The sequence below is a fragment of the Strix uralensis genome, chromosome 3 (genome assembly GCF_047716275.1).
Source record: "Strix uralensis isolate ZFMK-TIS-50842 chromosome 3, bStrUra1, whole genome shotgun sequence".
Taxonomy (NCBI): domain Eukaryota; kingdom Metazoa; phylum Chordata; class Aves; order Strigiformes; family Strigidae; genus Strix; species Strix uralensis.
Window position 1 is genome coordinate 88,476,384 of NC_133974.1, and position 14,612 is coordinate 88,490,995.

The 14,612-nt window shown below is 34.0% G+C and overlaps 1 protein-coding gene across 5 annotated transcripts in view; it reads right to left on the bottom strand.

Annotated features, from left to right (window-relative positions):
- CEP170 (centrosomal protein 170) overlaps positions 1-14,612 on the bottom strand; it is a 106,137-nt gene that overhangs the window by 45,416 nt on the left and 46,109 nt on the right. For all 5 annotated transcript variants that reach the window (XM_074863240.1, XM_074863239.1, XM_074863237.1 and 2 more), the window contains exons 8-9: positions 12,227-12,703; positions 8,793-9,439 (exon numbers count right to left, since the gene is read on the bottom strand). In XM_074863240.1, coding sequence (XP_074719341.1) covers positions 8,793-9,439; positions 12,227-12,703 — 1,124 coding nt within the window. The remainder of the gene's footprint in view (positions 1-8,792; positions 9,440-12,226; positions 12,704-14,612) is intronic.

Consider the following 14,612-nt stretch of genomic DNA (forward strand, 5'->3'; position numbering starts at 1 on the left):
GTCTTATCATAAAGGATATGCAGTAATTACTAGTAACATTAATGATGGTATTTGTAAACTAAAAGTATGTGAATAATTCTCCTTCTATTCTTTCAGATCCTAACAACAGTTACAGCCACAATCTGGAGACATATTTGAAAAGGGTAATGATTTAAACGCTATTAATTTCAGTGCAGGCAATCTGTATACAAGTAGCAGAACAAAACCCAATGACAAAAAGTGTGTAAAAGGCAATTCAAAGATGAACAGTTAAAAAGGTAAACTAGATCAAAGCAGAGCACAGGTAAGGTACAAGAGGCTGTACCGTACAGTGCATTAAAGATAGGACCATAGCAAAATAAGACAAGGAGCAAATGATTAAATTTGAAATAAGGTATTTGCCACGTAAAGTTATAAGAATGTAAATTATAATAGCAATTATGTTTAATAACTTTTTAGGGGAAAGGAAGATGATGAGTATATTTGATTGTCAGGGAAGTCAAATAAAAGTAGGTTTCAGAAACTGAGCTGTGAACTGATACAGTCAGACCAGCATGAAGGAAAAAAAAAACAAAGAAGGAAGAGACAGAAATTTAGAAACACAAGCAGGATTTGGACACAGTACTAAGCAAGAAGAAGAAAGTGTAAATAAGCCACACTCAAAGGATGCTTGATTGACGGGAAGAGAGGATTCCAGACAGCAGGGAAATGGAAGAGGCTTCAGATCCGTATCACAGATCATCTTGGCAATGCTGCGCTTAGTGTTCAGACTGAGCTCCTCGTAATTCTTCCAAAGAAGGTAGTCCAGACATTCATAATATAGTAAATTCGTTGTTAAAAGTCAGAGTTACTGATCAGATAGAAAAGACATTCTCTCCCCTCCCTTTAGAAAGTGTGATGAGCCAGAGTACAATGCTTAAGCTCACTTCGTGTTTAGCTACTGCATGAACTGTTTAACCAAGTTGCTTCTGAGAAGTCTGATTTTAATAGTTTTTGCTTGTTCTTGGCAGTTATCCTAGACATCCCAGGCGAACAGGCTGTGTTCTGTTCAGGGCATATCTCATGAATAGCCATGTATTTTCACAGAAGCTGTTTATGTCATTTTAACTATATACTGAAGATATAGAATCAGATGCAAGACTCTCTGGTATATAAAAAGCTACATAAGCAAATGAAAAGGATTAACATGCCAAGTCTAGTAACTTCCTCTTACCAGACGCCAGTTACCTATTTACATGCATATATATTTTGTACCTGTTTGCTAGTGTAGAATTAATTTCCTTTAGAATTCCAAATTCAAAAAGAAACAAAAAGTTTAGAGACTGTATGACGCCTCCCTCCCCTCAGAAGAAAAAAAGACTACAAACATCCTCTGAACTTTTGACAAAATTTATATGTTCAGATGATTTGATAGGCTTCAGTTGTTCTACCGCTTCTTCAGCACTGTATTCATAAAATATGGTCATTGTGCAACCAAGACACTCCGTGGGGCTAAAAGGCATTCTTTCTAGAAGAAATTGCAGAAGCAATGGTAAAAGCAATTAAACCCAGAGGGTGTGAAAAGACAGAAGACCTGAAAGTAGTTTTCTAAAACCAGATATATCTGTCTTGGGTACTTAAAACAGTCATTGAAACATGTTGAGATTTTTTTTTTTTTTCCTCCTAACTCAACTCTACACCCATTGATTCTTTTCAGGTAGTTTGTCATTTATAATACTATAAAAATTTGCCAAGAGGAGTTCCGTAACATGTATATTAACTCCCTAACAAGAGGAGTTATGATAACATGTATGTTAAGTACTGCAATGAAAAACATTTCCCCTTCCTTGCTCCACTTGCACTGTAAATATAAGGTTTTGGATGAACATAGTTTTAGTAGAAGAGTTCAGAATATACATTTGCTGATAAACTTTGCAGATCTTAAAAAAATGTTTTGATTTGGTATATGGCTCCATGTTTTAAAATCAATCCCTGCTGTGCACTTTTTACAAATGATAGAAAACATCTGAATTAGTCTATGCTTCTCGTAGAACTAGACTGATACATACAAATGTAACAATAAAATATGTACTTATAATTTTGTCACTCTTACTTTCAAAATATTTAGCATAACATTAATCCTAAACTTGTCAGTCCACAATTCTTCATTTAGCAGTTATTTTATGTTTAATACAATGTTTCATGCTATCTGCAAGATTTAAGGTTTGCAACAGAGAAGACAAGATCTGAACACTTAAAGCAACAACAATGAAAAAAAAAAAATTTAAAAGTTCGCAGTCCTTGAAGTACACATTAGCCAGTAACATAATATGGTATGAACAAATATACCCCAGCAGCAAAAAGAGTAAGGAGATTCCATTTTATTAAAATCACCTTTCAGAATAAATTCCCATTCATAGACATACTCAAAAAAAGTCAAACCAAACTGAAATATTAGTACCATCATGAGCACAAAGAAGTAGAAAATGAAAATGGAAAACCTGCTGCCTATATGAACACCAACAGTTTTTCCTCTTAAATTATTCCAAGTTTTTAATGAGAATAATCTCTCTCGAGATTGTGTCAATAGAATAATATTTTATGTATACTCTTTGCACAGTATATAATCAAGTAAAATTAAAGATGATAGCATGCACATTAAAACCAAGGTCATTAGCATTATTATCATATGATTCTACGATTCTATTATGGCCTATCTTTCTATATAAACAAAGACTTTAAAACAGTACCCTTTTCCAATTTAAAACAAATTGGAACATGATCTAAAATATGAACATTACACTGAAAACAGAATCATTAAATGGTCACAATAATTCTTTTTGAAGATGGCAGAAGGATGGATTGAGGTTTGATATTGGCACTTTTTTTCAAGTTTTACTTCTGGTTTGGAATCGGTATGTTGAATTTGAGATCTAAAACTACTGATGAAAAAAATAATTTATCAGGAAATTTAAATTAATATAACATCATTTAAGAAAACAGTTTTAGGACCAAAGAAAACTTTATCTAAGCCCAATTTTTCCATATGCATATGAGCTGGTATAACATTCTAGATTCCCTAGTTAGCTAGCTGATGAGAATTGAAACATACATAGAGTCTCTATTCTGTTCCTTCCCATCCCGTACACGCATAGAAGACTTTAACTCTGCTATAGTAAGTTCTACAAAGTATTTCTATTCAGAAATACCCCCAAATGAAATTGCCTGAAGAAGAAAAACAACAAAAAACCTATACAAAACAAACAAAAAAACCCACCCCCCCCCAAAAACCCTGAAGAGCTTGCAGAAAACTCATTGAGTTGATTTTTATTTATTGCAATAGCCTCAAAGTATTTAATATTCCAACCACATCCAGAATTATTTGCACATTCATTTATTAAAATTTATTACTGGTAGTATTTTATTTATTGAAAAAAGGAAACTCATTAGACTGATAATTTGCAGTCTTTTTATATCAACAGAAAAGATGAACTACAGAAACATAATTCTGAATTCTTTCATCCACTGACAGACTTACCTTTTCTGTGGTCTAGAAAGATTTTTTAACCTGATATGACTACTGAGAACAAGTTACTTCTAATAAAACAAATCTGATTTATTTACAAAATGTAAAACATAGAAAATTTGCAACTCTGCAAAATAGAAAGCAATTGCTCAGCGTTAACAGAAGAAAGCACTGAACCTATCTAAAGGTTACAACGGCTGGATGCAAAGGAAAACCAAATCCTATGACTGTGCCCCATTTACTCATGTATTTTATGTGTTAAAAGTAACACTGAAAACATGTTCTAAATCAAATCAAGATCCTGAATTTATTTTATTTTGTATTTATCTGTTAGCTGCAACAATAAGGGTATTACTCTGCTAGAGAGTTGTGGCTTTCTGAAGGTATTTGGGTAGCGAATACTGTATGCCTGGTATGTTCAGGGTGGTCTCTGTAGTATGTAAGAGCTGATTTCTTCTTTACACATTGATGAAATTGCTGTCAATGGTAATTCTAAAAAGAGCTCTACAAGTATAAAAAGAGAGCCAGCATCTATTATTCAACCATAACTTTCTTTCATGTTATTAATGTATTTATTTTCTAAACTTGTCTGGCTACTAACCAATTCATACTTCTCTATGAATTTAAGTGACATTTGAACACCTGAATGCAGAAATACCATTGGTTAATTAAAGGACTTTTAGGAAGCAAGGTTTATTGCTATTTTTTAAGTGTTCTCTATTTATAAAGGACATTAAGACATGACCATACATTTATACTGTAGAGAACAAGTGAAAAGAACATGAGTTTGTGAGCAGCACTGATCTTGCTTAGAATTTGTGCTTTGTAAATTAAAGGTGTCAGAGGACCATATGGAAACCCATGACAGAATAAAAATGCAAGTAAACTGGTGTACAACACATTTATATACCAGTAATACCAGCACTATTCACTCAGTCTCTATATATCAAAAAAACCCCAGGATTTGAAAGAAATAGTAGTAATGTCAAGTTGCTAAAAAATAAAATGAGTCAGAGGTCCTAGAAGATGTGTTTCAAGAATATGTCAATAATACAAGATGGAGTTTGTGTGCATGGGTCTTGTGTTATTTGTGAAAAGCACAGCTGGATCCCATGTAAGCACAGGAATATTGTGGAGATAGCATTCTCACCAGTTAATTGACTAAGGAGAGAAGGCAGTTACAGTGGGTAACAGCTGAAGATTGCAACTGTTTCCAAATCATAATCACTATCTCTACAATGGAAACTCTGACAAACCTTTCCATTCAGTAATACCATTAAATGAAATTTCCTAAAAGCAAAACCAAACAAAAACCCCTTAAGCCATACCCAATTTTGTTCTATGATAGTTTCATGTTTTGATATTTGTCCTGGACACATACACATTTATGTATTATATTTTAAAATAGAAACAACTATGAAATCTTCTTATGATGACTGCTTCTCTGCCTCTGCCTAATAACATAGCCTGAGATTTCTCTTAACCTCTACAAAATTTGATGTTGGGTTTTGTAGGTTTTAAAATTTATTTTTTTAGTTATTCCCCAAGATGTTTGTTTTGTTCTAAGAGACATGACACACCAATTCTAAATATAAGTAAACTCTTCAAAGCTGGCCACAAGGCAGTAATATCCGTAATATTCCCCTGACAATATCTAAGTTTTATGAATAAAATTCAAATAACAGCACAGAAGAAACAATTATTAGTACATTCCTGAAATACTAAGTAATTACATCAGTTCCTATCATGGATGATCTAAGCATATAAGATTTTAAAATACAATCAATCCAAATGATTAACTGACATACAAGTGAAACAGGAACAATATTTGGAGGACTCCAGGCATGTACAGGTCTTGCATCCTTTTTTTATGCTTACAACTGAAAACTATCTGCTTACTATTTTTATGAAGTACTTTATTTTTTCATCCTAAAATAAAATCTTTTTTTTTTTTTAATTTTGCAAATTTGCAAACAATTTAACAAATTCCTCTTTTCTTACTCAGTTCAGTCTCTGTGGGCATTTATATAAATTGATTTTATTCCAGTGACCTTGCCTGTCAGATCTTGATATCTTGTCTGATTTTAATTTCATTGGCTCAGCAAATTATCTAGGTGTTGAAAGTTGTGTAAGACACAAGCCTCAATGTTTTTGGAATCTTTCATTTTAGGTAAGTGACAGACATTCACTCCAAGAGTCATCACTGCAGATAAATTATTACAGCTCTCTTTTAGGGAAAAGTATCTCACTAAAAAGCTTTTCTCTGTTACTTAAAGATGTCTTCCTCTTTCCTTCTGATTATTTTTGTATCTTTCTTACATTCTCTTTCCAAAAGACAGGCTTTAAAGTGGTCAAGGAAAAAAGACTACATTGTTTGTTATTCTACTCCTTTTCTGAAGTAGAGACAGCACTTTTTCTTAGAGACTGGAAGAGTAGCAGAGGAAGAAATGGATCCTTAGCAATCTAAATGAAATCTGAATAAGCAGGACAGCATTCTTTTTGGATTTTTAAAATAATTTCACATAAGTATCTGTTTTCCTTGCGTCTATTTCCTAGAATCTTTAGTAAAAGGCTACATTAAGCAAAAATGGTACTTTTGAAGACAATATAGTTCAACACCAAGGTCTTTCCACCCTCCTTTTTTAAAAATTATATAGATACATATTTTTGTCTATTTTTCTGAGAATTTTAACTTTGATTTCCTGCATGCCTCTCTTGGATTCTTAACTCAAAGAAGCATTATTAATCACACCTTGATTTTTGACAAGTTAATGCCACTCCTGCATTTGTGGTTTGTTCTTATGTTCCTTTCCAGAGAAAAGAGTAGATTCTGCCTACAGGAGTAAGGCTAAGGCTAAGGTTTCCCAAGTGAATGAATCACACTGAAAGTAGTCTTTGGATATTTTAGTCATTCTCATCCTTTCCTCCAGTAAAAGAGAAAAAATACGCAAACTCAGATGTATTTTATTCCATAGGAAATTCTTCAGAATTTAAACCAGACACAGATCTTAGCACCATTCTAATGTAAATTGTTACTGACAAGACTGTATTATTTAGAGTGCATTTTCACCCCAATCCAAGCAAATGCAACTCTTGAATTTCAGCTAATCTTTTGACCCAACAGACACTCTTAAATGAGACTCAATTGAGCAGGCATCGTAACTGCTCAGAAAAAGGACATACTTGCCAACAAAGAAAGAGAGGTTATACTGGAATCATTGATAAAATAGATACCAATAATTCTCTTAAATCCTCAATAAAGCAGCACAGCAGTCAAAAGGCTAAGAAAAGTCCTTGTCTGATTCCTCACTTATTCACCTTTAGCAAAGTAACAGAATCCACACCATTAGCAATTTAAAATAGGAGGGAAGCAAAGCTGAGCTCAGCTGGAGGAAGAAATTTTGGCTTCCATTTGGTTTTGATTTTCTTCACTGGCTGTTTTTCTGCACTTCATAAAAATAATATAATACTTCTTTCATATTACCAAATCAAATAAGAATTGTGCAGCTGGACTCTTTGATCTGGGTGTAAAATATACTGTTCTTAATACTTCAGTACAGATACTAAGTGAAAACATACGAAGACCTCAAAGAAAAAAAATCTCTGGTTTACTTCCTAGTAAATCTTTAATTTCTAGTGGTGACACTTTTTAGGTTGGCACTAAGGGGTATTTATGATACCCAAAAACTTTTTATACAACATTAAGAATATTAACCAATACTTTACTACCATCCCTAACACTTACATTCACTCCCTGTTCCTGAATCTCTCATGTAACAGTAGGGATCTGTTTCAAACAAAAACCTGACTGCGGATATCCTGAACGGATATTAATGACCACAAATAATTTGAAATCTTATTAAACATTAGACAGCATTAACGTTCTTATAAAGTACATAAATTGTGTATTTCCAAATGTTATTATTTTCTCTGGTTTCCAAAAAAACCCTGTTGCACAATTATACTTAGCAAAACCAAGACTTACACATTATCTGATGCAATTTAATTGAAGATTTATAACAAGGATTAAATGTAGATATGTGTAGTCACTAAGAGCAATGACATTCTTTAATATTCACTTGCTTCATTTGGAGTGCTCTCAGTTCTCAGTTCTTTAATACTGACTCAAAGAAGTCAAAAGTCTCCTTTTCAGAATCCGTACGAGGCAAAACCATTATCTTTATGATTTTATTGAAGGCAATTCTCTTTATTTTAATCCCCCCCCGCCCCCCCCCGCAAATGCTCCATAAACACCTTTTATAAAATAAAACCATCTATAATAAAATTTCCCACTTCCCCACTATGATCTTCTACAAAATCAAACCAGTGAAGGTAACTTGTCTTCTAAAAAATATTTTTCAACGTTTAGCCAAAATTCATTCTAAAGATATTAATGTATTTGTTCAGTTCTGAAAATCTTAGACACACAAAATCAATCCTTAGAGAATTCTATAACAAGTGAGTGATGAATTTCCTGTTAAACTGGCTCAAAAGTTGCCTAGAATTGAATACCAGCATTCTACCACAACGGGTTGTTTAAGAAAACACAACAACAACAGAAAAAATACCCCCTTTAAGAGTCAGTTAGGCCAAATGATTAAACATAGCTTCTCGTACTCATACCTTCCTGTTGAATCCAAACATAAGTTATTTGCAGTTACTTAACTGCAAATATGATTTATCTTGTTATTTATATTGTCATTTATATTGTTACCAAGAAGCAAAAGTTACGCGGTCATCCTAAGATTCCTAAGCCTAATGAAGTATATACCTATATTCAAACTAGGAAAATGATGCTGCTATCATATAAACATTTTTGGAAAATGAAAGTATTCTAATACTTGCTCTTTATAAGAGATGCTGAAATTTAAGTTACTGTTATTGAATATACTTTTTTTATAAGTATAGAAAGCATTTACAATCTATTTCTATATGAGAATTTGGATGGAACCAATTTATATACTGAAAGCTACAGAGACCATAGGATTTTAAAGAACAAGTGAGTATTTCCAAAGGGACATAAAAATTCTCATAAAAATACCGGTTAATTGAATTCTGTTGCCTAGTATTCTTACAGTACTTAAATCTTTTGAAAACACATTAAAACTACCAAAGAACAGTGGTACCAAACAGGAATAGTTTTTTTGCCAAATGCCTGCTGCTGCTTTTATTACATTTCATATTTCATTATAGACTGGGTTAAAAACTTGTATTATTGCAGCAGCTTGGTAATTAGAACTGAAGTGGTAGCCTGTTGCCCACACATCACATACCACTTTAACATCAGTATACATTTTAGCTTTCTCACCTTGTCAATCATTTTACGGGCTTCCATTTCTTCAGAATTTGGATTTTCCAACTCAATAGTGTAAGTACCTTTGTCACTCTGGTCATCCTCATTGTCCTTTTGAGTAGCAGCAGAAATATGTTGGCTTTTCAACTTTTTGTCCATCTCCTGGTTCTGACTAGGCCTATGACCAAGGCTTCCTGAACTCCTTAACAACGCAGCTTGTAAGACAGGTAATGCAGCAGAGGGTTCTTCTGATTTTTGTTTTAGAAGTTTTGCATGAACACCATGTACTGCTCTGTGATGGGATGAGCTAGCTTGCACAGATGAAGGGACGGCTTTCTCTCCTGATGTAGGTTTCACTCTTTCAGCTCGCGCATGAGGTGTTGGAGATGGAGATTCTGGGCACAGAGCTCCTACATTCTGAGAAAAAGAGTAAGAACGTCTCTTTCGAGGATGGTCTTCATCAAAAAACTCAATCATAAAGGCCGTCTGACTCAAACCGGCTTGCTCTTGCTGCTTTTCTGTGGAATGGACTTTCTGGTGTGACTTTTTCAGCTCTGTATGATGATGCCTTAAGTGTTCTTCAAGTGCTGCCCGCTTACTGTAATGCCGGTGTGCACCAGCATTTTCTGAATCACTTTGTGTACCATCATCATGCTTATTCCCTACAAGCAAAGCAGAAGAATATACAGCACAATGAAACAAACACAAAAAACTCCCAATCCAACACATATAAAAGAAACTGGCAAACAAACAAGGAATTTCAATTTGATTTTTCTGTTTAGACTCCAACAGCTTTCAGTACCTGGCTCTTCAAATTTTGTACAGCTCCTGGTAATGCATTCAACTTGCTATGAGTCAAACAATGAACCACTTTATAAGCTGATCAGTAACAGCAGTGCATTTGAATTATCTTTTTCACCAATATTCTCATCTGTGAATATTTATCAGTGATTTACAAAAGCCGGTATTTTACCACCTGTATTATAGTATGATTCCGAATTATATTAATTTTGTTACACAGCCAGTTGATTACAAATGACTACTGAAACATTCTAGGCAGGGTTAAGAGGAAACAGAAAACCCTAAACTAGTCCCTCCAGTAGCTGAAAATACCCACTGAGAGCCACAGTTCATATTGCTGGATTCCTCACACATTTACAACAGTTTATTGTGAGAAATGTATACTGAAAACTGTAATGAATTCTTATTACTCTTTCCAAGAAGTACAGTGAGTTTTTTCACCATTCACTCCCTTCAGCATCTGATTTATGCATGTAAAATATTTATTACTTATTATTCCACAAAGTACTTTGAGATCTATGAATAAGGATTACATATTTAATAAATCATATATATGCCTATAAATATACTTTGCAATGATACCTGAAACTGCACAGAACACTGGATACTCATACACAGTAAGTCACATTTAACACAGAGCAACTTCAACTACAATGAAAGTGTCTAGACTTTTAAGTTTTAGCTCAGTTTCTGTGAAGGAACAGTTTTACCTGCTTTGAACTCTTTGATCAAGTCTTACTTATGTATACATAGAATGCATAATTTACTTTTTTTTTACCTAAAAATGTATGAAAAGCTGGATACTCATACATAGTAAGTCACATTTAACACAGAGCAACCTCACGTACAATGAAAGTGTCTACTCTTTTAAGTTTTAGCTCAATTCCCAGGAAGGAACAGTTTTACCTTCTTTGAATTCTTTTGGATCAAGTCTTACTCATGTATACATAAAATGTACAATTTATTTTTTTTTATTCTCAAGAGGATAGCTTTATTAAGGTTTTCTCACTTAAGTAGTTAGGATATGCAGCTACTATTTAAATAGTAATCACATATTGGGAAACCTTACTTATCAGACTAATAGCACTTAAAACACAGCTGAAATCCCAACTTACATTCCTGTTTGTACTTATTTGTACAGTGCCTAAGAAAATGATGTGATGGTTCACATACTTTCAAATAATAACAATAAATATCAACACCACAGTGAAAGCCATATAATTTTAGCAGTGTGACTTCGGTACAGAACTCAGTATAGTAAGAAAAAGCTGAGAAGAAAAAAGTTTTAGTTTTTTTTAAAATAAAGTTTCAAAGAGGTTAGGTATATTCTCTACCTTTATGATTTGAAAAAGTGCAAGTAACGAGTGAGAATACAAACAGATCACAGAATATTACGAAATTCAGATATTTATTATGGCCATATGTACCACATAACTTACACATCTTTCAGATGAAAATTTATCAAACTTTGAGGATTTTCTGCCAGGAAAAGGCTAAGGCCTTGTAAACAAAGCCCTTCCTATTTAGCAAAGTTACATGGCTAATATTTTAAAAAATGTTCATTAATATAATACAGTATCATTAGCACCAAAGGATGTTCTGTGATATGCTCTAGAAGAAATGTGATACTATTTTATTAATGTTAGCACATTGATATAATTCTGTTTTCAATTTTTTTTTTTTAGCTTGATTTGTAAGAGTCAGCCTTAAAAAGCAGACTTTTGATTAGTAAGACAAAGCACGTTGTACCCAGTTCCAGATGGTTTAAGAGCTAGACATAATGTTGAAGAACCAAGAAAAATGGGAATTGCATGGTTAACCGACTGAAATTAAAACCAGAAAATAAGAGAGACTTGAAAGACTTGTTCAGAAATTTTCATTCTGAAAGTTTGAGTGTCACTGGAATCTTCACCTGACCATCAAAACGACTCTTCTCTATTCTGCTAAGTGGCATCCAAAAGAAAGTACACTTACCACGCTTAACATTTGATTTAATTTTATTTGAAGTGTCACTGTCTGCAGTAAATGAACATGTATAATCACCTGGAACTCCATTCAACAGCAGCATTCTTATAAAAACAATATTCTGCAAGCTTAGTATAAAAATTGAAGCTCTTGGTCTATTTCAGATTCCTGACTCAAACTTGACTCCATCATACATGATCGATTTAAGCAGAGTAACTATATGATGTGTTCTTTCCTATAAACGATTTTCTTGGAGCACATGAATATTCACAGAACATATGCTATTGGAAGAGTTGCTAAAAGCATAAATTGAACTTCAGAGCTTTGATTCTAAAAAGCAATTCAGCTTTTTAAAGTAATGCATGGGAAAAAGTGAAATATATAAAATTTAACTAAGTTTGTTTTTTTCCCTTTCAAGATCAATGTTTCAAATACCTGATATTTTCAGCTCTACTAGAATATCTCCAATTAGTATACTTATTGTGAGATGATTCAGGATTTCATTTCCTATCCTCTTTTAAAGACTTAATACTGCAATAAAATTGCCAGCACAGATCCTTGCACGCATGTGGAGTATCTGTGATTTCAACTGAACTCCGCAAGGGCTCAGGGATCCACTCACTGGATGTTGGAGAGGCATTGTTGCTTTCAGAAATAAGCATAGCTGGAATTATTCACTTTACCTTTCAGTCTCTTCAAGTACACTGGAACATCACTCTTAATACTTTTGGAATCCTCCTCTGTTGGTTCCCATATCATTCTAGGGGGATTGTTCTGTGCTAGCCAATCTGCTACTTTGCTCTCTGCAGCCATCATCACCGTTTGAAGCCCAGGCAGGTCCTGACCACTGGAGGAAGAAGGTTTTTTTGACTTGTGACGCTGTTCCGATGTGAATTTTGTCACGTGATCTTTGATCGTTACTTTTCCTGGAGTGTTGTCATCAAATTCAATGGTAAAGGAAGCATGCCCTGCACCTGCTGCATGGGAGCTTTGGGTGTCTTTTGTTGGAATTTCATGAATAGTGCTCTCTGCTACCTGTGAAGGTTGCTGGAATTCTTTTGTAGGGATTTCAAAATAACTTGGCTCCCTACAGAAAGGATAAAGTTCTTCACTCGCAGCTGCAGATTGCTCCTCAGCTTGCTTGACATCAGTGCTGCATCCTATTAAGAAAAATAAAAAATAGATTTCACAATACGTGGGAACTTCAGGTTCTTCAAGAAGTTTCTGAACTCCTGTAAAGGCCACTGGAGTAATTTCTGGAATAAACAGTAAGATTGTGGAGAAGACTGAGCAATGTAGTTCTGGAAAAATAATTCCAGAATTACATATAAAAAGTATTACTGAAAAGACAGCATGAGCTTTGGCTGTAAGGAATGTAAAGTGGCAAAAAGCTCATCTCAGAATTTGTCAAAAGAAATTTGCATTCCAAAGAATTTTAAATGATGTAAAGGTCAGATGAGTTATTAGCACATAGAAAACAGGTAAATCACATTAGAGAAATAGTTGAGATGATCATTATTGCAATTCCAATCTATCGGAAAAACATAAAAACAAGGTGCCCCCAAAACAAGTGCTAATGATCTGGCTTTCAACTCCTGCAGTGGATAGCAAATATAATTTTATTTGGTAAAATTCTTTGGAAAAACAATTCATGCATCCGTACAAGATAAACATTAATTCTGGCTTGAAAAGTTTAACACTGATAAGCATTGGAAAGTGATCTGGAATTGAAACATTTTATGCTTTTACAAAAGATAAAAACAAAGAATCAAGCTAAATCCTACTGTCATCTGCTCTTATTTTACTTGTTTCCATAATTCGTAGATGAACAGAAAAACAATAGCTGGGAGCATGCAGAATGTTACCAAATGATGGTCTAACCAGGCAGAGAACCCGGAATGTGGAAGCAGCATAGGGTAGTAATTGGATGTCCCACTGAGTAGCCTGAATGAAGGTTAAAGCTTCTTGTGGTTGCAGCAAAGCTACCAATGTGCCTTTAAGAAAACAAACCTTCTGGTTGCATTTCATGAACTAGTAAGCTAGCCAAAATATCTGGAGTAGAGATGTGCTATAAGCAACAGATGCTTGAGATGTTAGCAGCAATGGCAAGTTACATTCCAGCAAAAGAATTCTGACTAGTTCCTATGTGATTTATCATGACTCACATTAAGATGCTTAAGAAATAATTTTAGGTTGCCAAGTAAAGGAATAAGAATGCAATTAATAGATTTCTGGAGCTAAAAATAGCCATACTATGCCAGCTGAGACAGTTAACATTTGTGTATGAAATGATTATGAAATAAGGTAACAATAGAAACATTCATACTGGAGTTAGGAGTTTAAGGGGTAAAGGATGCAGGATGGTATAATGCGCCTATGCTGATCTTCACAAACACATGCTTCTTGTGAAGATTTAGGAAAAGGTTAAAAATGAAAAAAGGATGGTAATTTGATACAGCAAAATAGAACTAATTAAGGGTCAGTATAATAGCTGGAAAAGTTAAAAAAAGAATGATGTTAAGGAGTGATAACAAATACATGTTCTTTATTATTGCCATGCTTGGATACCAAAAGGATAAAATAACTCTGATGCAGCTGTTTTAATTTATTTTATCTAAAAGTAGCTGTTGCAAACACAAAAGATGTCCAGAATTCAGACAGTTTGTATATTGTGCATAATGTGTATGTTACATTACAAGATTACCCTAGCTCATGCTTTTCACTGCACTGTCAGCTACCTCATCTCTGTGGGGTAGTTTTCAGGCACCACAACAGCAACTCACTACTCCCCTCCCTGGGAAATGGAATGCATATTTTAGTGCACTTCCTGAAAACACTTATGCCATCATACAAACAATATAGAATGAATCTATTTTACTGATGCAAAGGTCATTAAAAGAGCTTCTATGTGTAGACAGAAAATGTACAGAAATAAACAAAAGTCACACTTTGCAGCTACTAGATTTTAGGTAAACTGCCATCACTCAGTTTGTTTCATCCAGCTAACAAACTGGAATGGATCAAGCTCCAGTAGGACCAAATCTAGAGCCAGGATCCTTACAGTATGCA